The sequence below is a fragment of the Charadrius vociferus genome, unplaced genomic scaffold (genome assembly GCF_000708025.1).
Source record: "Charadrius vociferus isolate BGI_N301 unplaced genomic scaffold, ASM70802v2 scaffold104, whole genome shotgun sequence".
Classification (NCBI taxonomy): domain Eukaryota; kingdom Metazoa; phylum Chordata; class Aves; order Charadriiformes; family Charadriidae; genus Charadrius; species Charadrius vociferus.
Window position 1 is genome coordinate 6283784 of NW_009648255.1, and position 10000 is coordinate 6293783.

General features: G+C 47.4%; 1 protein-coding gene across 1 annotated transcript in view; it reads right to left on the bottom strand.

Annotated features, from left to right (window-relative positions):
* Positions 1–10000, bottom strand: part of TNIK (TRAF2 and NCK interacting kinase) — a 146860-nt gene that overhangs the window by 44796 nt on the left and 92064 nt on the right. The window contains exons 10-12 of the mRNA XM_009884508.1: positions 7736–7911; positions 6026–6092; positions 4993–5197 (exon numbers count right to left, since the gene is read on the bottom strand). Of these exons, the coding sequence (XP_009882810.1) occupies positions 4993–5197; positions 6026–6092; positions 7736–7911 (448 nt within the window). The remainder of the gene's footprint in view (positions 1–4992; positions 5198–6025; positions 6093–7735; positions 7912–10000) is intronic.

The window sequence follows — 10000 nt, forward strand, 5'->3', positions numbered from 1 at the left end:
GGGAAGGAGTGACTGTGGCTGGAACATCATCTTTCCTGACACACCAAGCACTGGAGCGCGGAGAGGTGTTTCCCACTGGTAGAGAAACTGGGTCAGAACTTCCCACCATGGCAAACAGGGATCCGATATGCTCTGAACCATCGCAGGAGCTTTTAGTTGGCATCATCCTGAAGGGATGCTCCACGCAGGAAAAGGTTCATGCTTCAGAAACAGTGAGTTCTACGTGCTTTCTAACCAAAGAAAAGCTAGAGAGACGCAAGGCTTAGCGCGTTCCTGTACGACAGGAGCTGCTGTAATGCAGCTCTCCTTGGAAATGGGTACAGGACTGCTGCTGGGACCACTGCAGTGCCCCCATGTACCACACTAGTGCGAGGAGGCTGTCATCTTAATGAAAATGTTCCTACAAGCTATATGACACCTGCATATGCAGAAGAAAATAACAACCGTTTTAGCTAGGCTAAGTTTATCTATAATTAATTGCTGGATTTTTTTTTTGCATTGCTTTATAAAAGCTTCCAGCAGACGGTCTTCTGCTGGTTAACATATAAAGGAGCTGCAGCAATTTTTTATCCCCTGAACATCCAGCTTTGTAACTCCACAGAATGAAGCCTCACATGCAACCAACACGATGCTTAGGTTTGCCGTGTATCTTCCCTGTACAGATCTGACCTTCATTTTATACCTAGAAAGGAAAAAATTCCACAACACAGCAGAAAAATGAGGTTATGCAAAGCCCTCCCTGACTACATCTGCCTGCTGCTGCCAAGGGGTCTCACAGAGATTTGTCTTGCAGCATCCCTAATGCTCCTGACTAGGAAATGTGTTATTCCTGCAGCTCAGCTGGAGTTTTGGTGGTTAAACTGGTGCAGCAAGGCTCATTCTGTGCCAGCAACAAATGGAGGGTTTATTAGGGAACTATATATATCTAATATATGTATATACAGGGAAAAATTAAAATATATTCAAGCCTATTCACCCTTCTGCATTACACAAACATTTTCCTTAGTGCTATTTGATCTATTGATATTTAAATCTTTAAATTTTTTTTTTCTGTGTTAATTCTGGTGCACATTTTGAATTCATGAGACCAACTTTCTGCATGAGGGAAAACAAAGCTGCAACTCTACTCCCATGAAGGCCCTGGTTTCAAAGCGAGCTCGGGGATTTTTACTTCCACCGCAATTAAAGACAGCTGCAAATCTAAATCTCTCCGGCTGCCTGGAAGAAGATTCAGCCTTAAAGAAGGAAATTGGTCAGCTGTTGAAAAAGAAGACTCAAGTGGCCAACAGATGCAAGGAGGCACGCTAAGGATGGCAGCAGGTCTCGGGGGCAGCACGAGGTGCATCAGGAGGCCACCAGGAGACCTCCTCACTTGACTTTTTTATATGCGCATTTGATATTATCACCAGAGCAACATTACGAGATGGTGGATTTCCCCAAAAAGGCCCTAAAATGAGAGGTACTTTGTGAGAGGCTCAGAAATCCCGGTTTAGGAAGATCAAGATGACGGAAGAAATGGGATTCCTTCATTATGAGCTCTGCTGAGTGAGGGAACAGAAACGGTGGGAGCTCTATCCCTGACAGTGTTTAAAAACAAGATTGGAAAACCACAAAGAAATCCACTGAAGGTCTGCTCTGACAGAGGAATGGACCAGTTATCCCATTAACAGCCTTCCTCCAGCTCTTTTGCTGTGCATCACCAGTACAAATTAACTCCAGGCATTTTTGAGCTTGGCATCCTTCAGAGTCAATCCTTTCGGTGCTGCGCTGGTACCCAGCCGATGTGCTCGCTCAGCCTGGCCACCTTCACGGCGTCTTATGATGAGTCAGAGCTCTTCCTATAAACACAGTAATACGCCTGGCAGTACTAAACAGGCTGACTTAGGAGCCCCAAAAGCCACCAGCTCCAAGTGTTTATTTGTCCCGGATGCTCTATTGGGTTTTAAAGGTCAACTTCATTTTGAAAATACAGTAATCTGAGCCTTCCACTGGTCTCTCCTCCCAGAGATCTGCTGGTACAGTGCTGCCTATTGGAGGCACACCCCGTCTTAGTCAGACCATAAAGAAGCATGGAAGAAACCACGTTCCTGTTAACCAAAATAAATCTGGAGCCAAGAGTCAGCAACCAAATTTAGCGCAAAGCTGGCGTAAGGAAAAGCAGAGAGGCCAAAAGGCAACAGCCTGGCTGCTGCTGACGCCTTTGGGTGCCGTTGTGATGGGTACCAGAGCTGGAGCAGCGCTGCTCTCTGGAGCAAAACTGCAGTGACAGAGATGGAGTGTGCTGGGTGCCGCTGGGCAGCGACACCGAACTCAGCACAGCTGTGACAGCCGCTGTTTGGTACCTCCGTCTGGCCATCGCACCCTTCCTGCCCCCAAAGACATGAAAAGAACATGAAGACCAAACTATATCCACCACTGGCTGGCTGTGCTAGAAACAGCCTGGGGGTACAAATGCCTTCCCATGTCCCCGGACAAAGGCAGCATCCCTCCCCAGGGCGGATGCTGGGACTGGACCAGGAGCGGGAAGCTCAAGTGGAGGATGCTCGAAGCTGTTCCTGCTGCTCCTCCAGCCCACTCCCTGCAGCACTGACAGAACTTGCTGTTTGCTAATCTCTGCCTCTACTATTTTTCTGGTTTTCCTACAGCAGCCCAAACAGACACACGACACCCTGCAGCCAGCAAAGCTGCAGCTGGTCATGCTCCTAACCACTGCCACAATTCACCGCGCTCACAACAGAAGGTTTGTACCTCTTCAAGGACTCCTGCTTTAATCCTCACCATAGCAACTCGGCTACGTTTCTTCCTCGCCACGCGAACGGTGTCTAACAGTGAGGAGAGCTCATTTCACTCCGTGGCTGGAGATGCAGGTGAGACTAAACCCGGCTAGACGGACCTGAGAAGATGGGCACCTGAGAAGATGCCCAGGGCCACCACAGCTGCCAGCGTGCAGCTGCCTGCTCTGCCTGAATCCTGGCAAAACCCATGGGGGGATCACACTGGTGGGCTCGTGCCAGGGAGGGCAGAGGATGCTGCTTCTTTCCCCAGTTCTCTGATATGGCAGGAGAGTGAAAATGTCTCTTTTCCAGCTTTGTCCCAGTAGATTTTCAATTCAGGTCCTCTCCCTTTCAATTCAGGTCTGAAAACCGTAAGGCGGCTGGGAAGAACGCAATGGGTGAAGAGCCCGGGGGAGCTGTTAGAGCCACCAGAAACAGAGGCATTGATTTTAAATCCTGGCTATGGTGGCATTAGCTTTTAATGGCATGGGGGAAAGGACGGGGGGACCAGCAGAGCCGGGGAAGGGGGGGGTTGTGCACAGCCGAGCCCTGCAAGGCAGAGCCTCGGTAGCTCAGAGCAGAGTCGCCAGCTTAGCAAGGGGATTAGTCCTGCATTCAAAACCTGCCTGGGAAGCAGCAAAGAGAGAGAACAGTTTTCTTCTATGGGAGGAGGACATATTAATACAGCAGCAAGCATTGTATTCATTACAGGATTGCAGCTAATCTGGTGTCTGCTTTTATTCTGCTGTTGTTCTGCTCCTGTAGCGCTTGCAGCGAGCAGACTGGGACAAAGGCAGAGCCAGGCTTCTTTACGACAGTCCTCAGATCTGTTGGGGCAGGGGATTTCGGGGTGCATCTACGTGCAAACCCTGTCATCTCTCAACGCAGCTCGAGAGCTTTGGGAAAGGTGGGAAGGGTGCGGGACGCAAGCAAAGCCTGACCGACAACGTATTGAACGCACGATGCTCTGCACCCTGACAATGCCACAGACCTACATGTTTACCAGACTGAAAAAATGCTTCGCCTGGGATTCGCCCCTGTTGTTTTTTGCCTCGGAGGGGCTCAGAGGACCACCTCAAAGAGGGGCCCATCACCATCATCATCACCATCAGCTGCCTGAAATTCCTTCCCGTCTTCGCCCCTGGCCTGGGGGCATCATCCAGCAGTGGGAGTCAGGTTAAATCTAACACTGGGCTCCTGCAAATAAAGTGGGTGGCTGCTCTAATAGCCCATTTACTGCAAGTCCTTTTTTCAGATGTATCAGTGTCCTCTTCAGAAAGCTAATTTAATTACCCTTAACGTATGAACCCTTCGATGAGACACTTGGGATGAGTTCAGTGCGAGGCAATGAGTTTCTTTGTGCAAAACAACATCAAAACCCCCAAAACAGGAGAAACCCCTTCTTGTTTTTTGGGGGATTTCTGCAACCCACACACTGAGAGCTAAACCAAAAGCGAGCGCTTCGTACAGAGAATACAGCTGAGCTCTGCAACTCACGGACACCCAAAGGCACCCGGTCAAATCCTGCAGCTGGATTTTAAATGGGGTGGATAATTTTATGACCGATCGCATTTGTAGCTGGTATGTTAAGACAAGGGTAATGAAATCTTATGCTTCGGGGCATATATGGATCATTGCACAAGTCAGGCAGGCATCTGCCCCCCTCCCCCCCGCGAGAGAAATTGTAATTGGCAGGGACTGGAAGGACTAAAGTTGAAATTGGGGATTAAAGGGGACACAAGTGGCGCATGGATCTGGGGAAAGGGCAAATGGAGCTCTTCAGCTTCTTCTCAACTCTTAACAGTCCAGAGCACTAAATAACAATAATGAACTTGACAGATGCCTGGACCAGTAAGAGTTTTGCCCATCTTGACTGAATGCGGCTATCACCCCAATAATGGGTTACCTCTGCTCAGCAGTCCCAGGGATCCTTTTAAGTTTGATATTTCGAGGGTTTATTTATAGCAAACCAGCTCTGTTACCTTCACAAGAGTTGGCAACACTATGGTGAGGAGAGTGACTGGGGCTGGTATGCAAAAAGCATGAACGGGGGGTTTGTCCAGTGTAACAAAATGTGTGGGGTCACCCACCAGAGAGGTTACGACATGATCTTCTTAAACCAGGCTGAGAACAGTCACTTGGGACCTGCTGCCAGAAAGCCTACTGTTCCACCCAAAACCAGCCTTTGCCAGCCCGGTGCTCGGCTCTGGCCAGTTACCTCCTCCAGCCTTCGCCTCTGCTCCTTCTGCTCCTCAATCCGCTTCTGCCGCTCGGCCAGCAATTGCCGCTTGTGCTCCTCGTTCTCCCGCTGCTGCTGCTCCAGCTGCTGCCGGCGCAGCGCCTCCGATCGCTCCTTGTTGGCCAGCTGCAGCCTCAAGAAATCCCGTCTCAGCGTCGACTCCCCGGGCAAGTTTAGGATGGAGCTGCATAGGAGAGAAGCACATCAGAGAAGATCCCCTCCCGCATCCTTAAACCTCTTGCCAGGCCAAGTTCCGTGTGATTTTTCCCATGTGGCTCATCCCGACAGCATCCCAACACCCGACAGAGCTTGGGCAGCAGCGGATGGAGGGATGGGGGACCACGAGTGTCGCAGACAGCGCTCCGTTCATGGCTCACCAATAATTTATTTGCTAAAGGTTTCCTTTACATTAAGTTTCTAACCAAAGCCTCTTTGTGCTGCAGTGGCACACGCTATATTTAGCTGTTCACAAAGCACATTCAGTATGAATCATTGCCAGCTATTAAAATACTACATTATCTCAGTGAAATAATGGAATAACCTGATACTAATTACAACGGCTCTGAAAAATGTCACCAAAGAAAGTAAGTTCCAGCCCTACCGCACTTGAAGCATCACCGGAGAGGTTTCATTGTGAAAAGTTACATGGAAATAGGGAGTTACACTTGGATGTAAGAAACTGCATTTTAAAGAGTCTTCTTTAATTTCACCTCACATTTTTTCCACATCTAAAAACCCACATTGCCATGACAGCATCACAATGCACTGCGGATCCCACAGGTGATGGGGTTCCCGGGTCTTCTTCCCCAGCTTTTGGCTAAGGTGGTCTATAGCATCGGTTTATCCACACACACCGTCTAGCAGAGGGATTATACTCTAGTTCTGCCAGGCAATGGGACTCTGTGCTCAAACTGTCCTTTTTCCATTTCTGGTTCATGTGAGCCCATAATCCAAGCTGCTTTTATACAGAGTTTTGAAGATGTAAGGGCAAATATGAAATGCTGACTCTTACCTGGGCTCTCCAGAGTCATTTTCCTCCTCCTCCTCCTCACTTCCACTGTACTCGTACTCTGTCTCATCTAGGAACAGAATTGCTCATCAGTGCCCTTTGCTGGACTCATTTGTTTTTCCGGTGGTTGAAAACCCCAGAGCTCTGAAGGCAGAACAGACAACTCTCTTTTTCTCGCATGACAAAGAACAAGCAGCGTTATTTCTCTGCATTTTCTGTTTTTACGAGGAGCTGTAAGGCCAGGGAAGCATGGGTGGTCTCCATGGGTGCCGGCACCTTGGACGCCCATGGTGTCTGGGAAGAGGGCTGCGGTTCCAGCCGGAGTGCCGTGGGCAGCACCAGCACAGCAGGCAACGGCCCCAACAACCAAAGACACTCGATGTAAAGATGGTATGGGGTCCATAAAAAGAGAATTTATCGCCATATGACAGTAAGTGACCTCCCTTCTTCAGGAGGGTTCTTCAAAGGGAGGTACACCACAAGCCATTGAAGCCACAGGCACTGGAAGGTGGGATTTAACTCTGGCTCTGAAGGCACCCACTCCCCTCTCCCTAAACATACGCTCTTCCTCTGCAAATCTATGAATTTTCCAGGCAATGAAGACATCTACATAAAAGCCCAACTGCAATGTTGTGCTACATACTGTGATTTCTATTGGGATATCATCTTTATCGGATGAAGGGAATGATAGTAAAAGAAAGGCTTGCATTTATCCAATTACTCTCCATCTCTAGGGTCCAACCTTCATTTGCCAGACTAAACACATTTAATACTTCACCGGGATCCCATTTTATTGTTTTGATTGTAGTGAAATCTATTACAAGGGGCTGGAAGGTACGCATGAAAAATTAATACTGCTACCAATAAGAAGAGAAATAGTGACATATCAATTTGCCAGATTCTACAAATGAGCTTTCAAATTAAAATTCAGTTCACAAGCAGCTGAATACTTTAACAAGTTTCTTCGGCTATCTGATCTTCCCTTCAGAGGGCTTTGATGGGCCTGGAGAGTTCACTAAAAACATGCAGTTTAATAGGTTATTCCTAGTCAACGGCATCGCTTTGGGGCAAGGGTCTTATCTAGATGTTCGTTTGCACAACTCTGCTCATCGCTGGTGCAGCGTGAATGTCACGTAGATCAACAGAGTTGGCATGAAATACGTGAGCCGGGGAAAAGTCAGCTCAGCAGCTTCTCCCTCCTACACGCCAGTACGTATATATGCAGACGTAAATTTTATACACACATTTTAATGAATCAAAGCTTAAATGTTCCGTGTGGAAATTACCACCCGGACAAAAAAGACACCATTTTTTTCATCAGGAAAAAGAAAAAAAAAAAGATTAAAAATACTGCTTAGCTCTAATGACAGTCACCTGTAGGCTGCATAGGAACACTGATTGGTTTGTTATGGAGATTTATTTTCATTTCAGCGACTGAGAGGAATGGAATCAAACAAAATAATCTGACCTCAAAGGCATAAGAGGCATGGCCATGCAGAAGTACCACACCTTTTTAACTCAACCAATTTGCGAACAAACTTAGCCATCTGAATAAGGAAAACTGGTATTGAGACCACAAACAACCCAGTCCTCTTCGCCTTCCTTCTTCTACCCATATGTTTTGCCCACACGGATGTGCCTTGGTCTACCCCAGGGACCCCCAAGCACATGGCAGAGGCCAAGAGTTGCCCACAGTGCTGCTTCTCCACTAACCTTTCTCGCCTCGCTTCTTTTTAGTCCTATCGATGTGGTCCTTGAGCTGGATGCGGACCTGCCTTTCGTTGGGCTGGTCTCGGATGAAGGGGTGCTTCATCAGCTGCTCCGTGGTTGGTCTCTGGCTGTGGTTCTTCACTAGGCAGCTCTCAATGAAGGACTGAAACTTTTTAGACCTGGCCCAGGACACAAAAGGAAGGTATTGAAAAAACAGGTAACTATATAAATTCTTGTTTTAAAAAGCGAGAAACTCTTGGGTATTTGAGATAGTTTGGCTGCTACATCTTTCTTTGCTCAGATACTGCCTTCCAAGAGGATTCGTGTGACTCCTCCGTTGATACGTAGCACAATATCAAAGCAGCATCATCACATGTGTCTTCTCTCACTTTTCCTGCTCTTCCCATGCATACTCCTATCTATGCCTTCCTGGTGCAACTAGGAGAAACCACCATTCTGCTGAGTCTGGAGAAAGCTGGGAACCACCACCATGACCGAGAAATCACCAAAGCCAGATGTCATCAATAGCAACCAAGAAAATTCAAGAAAGTGTTCCTCCTTCCTTCCCTGTACCCTGTGAAAGCACAGGTAGAAATGAGAGACGTCACATAAAGATATAAATGCAATTCTTTCATGGATTGTTTCTCATATTTTGTGACCCTGGGCGGTGCTTCAAGCAATGTAATTTTCTGAAGATGAGTGGGACAAGCTAGGTGGATGGGTTTTTCTAGATTTAACCACCCAACATTCCATGGCTTGTCAAAGCTCAGACAACCTCTGGGTGATGCTCGCTGCCCATAGCCCTTCCCTGCTCTCAAAGGGACACCCGGCAGCGTGACTGACACACCAGGTCCTGGGGGCCACCTTTCCCTAGTTCCCCCGATCACAGACCCAGATGAATAGGACATGCATTTTTGGGCAGCACGGCTCTGGCAGAGGTGGGAACATGGCACGGGTGGTAGAGCCCCAGCCCCTCCACACAGCCTGCCTTTCTGCAAACAGTTAAATTCCATCTCAGCTAAAACAATTTCAGCCAAATCTTTAATAAACAAATTTCTCTTAGTCTCAAGTGCTGCATATCAAAAGTTTTCCTGGAACTAATTTCACCATATTATAAACCCAAGAGAACAGGGATTTACAAGAAAGAAAGATGTTGACAGGCCACTATACTCTATGTTGCTTTAGCAAATAGGAAAATGAGTGTAAATTAATGTCAGAAGCCAACAGATACTACAGAATTGCATTAGAAGTAAAACAATAAGCTTTCAGGGATTTTACTTTTAAGCTGTCAGACTAAAAGTGATTTATCTTTTAAGTGCTAATCCATACAAATTGAGATGCAAAAATAAAATATGCTACTGGATCCAATTAAATCCTCCCTCCAGCTTTATTAACAAGCAAATCTTCCTTCCCCACCTTGCCTCAAGAAACCCTGTGTCTTAGTGTATTCCAGAAGGGACAATCCACGTGATGTGGCAAAAAAAATCTGCTTCTAAAATATGATCCTCCCTCGTTGGGTGTCAAGCTGGAGCAACTCCAGTCCTGATGTGTGGTCCAGAGCACCCGCAAACACGGTGGAAGTGAAGTAGCTGACAAGTTCATCTCCAGTAAGTGATGGGTTTGCCCATCTCTTGAGGGTGAGGGTCCCAGTGTTCTGCGACACCCTAAGACACCTTTGCATCCTTGAGCCAACTGAACAGCTACGGACAGGGACCAGCTCATGCCTCTGGTCTTCCTGAAATTTTCGTCTCCAAAAAAAGCAAGCCTGTCCAGTGGCACAGTTCAGCCCTCACCAGGGCTAGAGCAGAAGACAAGGGCTTCCTCCCTGGCTCTGATCCAGGAGGACACCATCACACATCTCATCCTCTTCCCTAGGCACGGGTCAGCCCATCTTCATGAACCATGTGCTTCTCCAGCTCCTGGGGTTTGCAAGGCTTAAATAAATGTTTGCAAAGTCTTTGCAGCTGCTGGGATGAAAAGTGGTATCACAGTGCAAATATCACCTCATTAACAAAGAGTTTTGTCATCTCTTATAAGGCAGGGCTAGGGACTGTTTATGGGAATGACATCACTAAAGTTCAAGTTCATTTTACCCGCGAAAGGCGGGAAGAAGAAAATAAGGCTTCGTTGCTGGCTGGTTTTAGTTGGGAAAGAAAATAATACCAAAGACTCTTTAATTTCACAGGAACACAGCACTGTTATAAAAGCGAGTTCAGGGATTTAGTCGGCAACAGAAGTATTTTCCTCCCTGGGATTTTCAATTCAGTG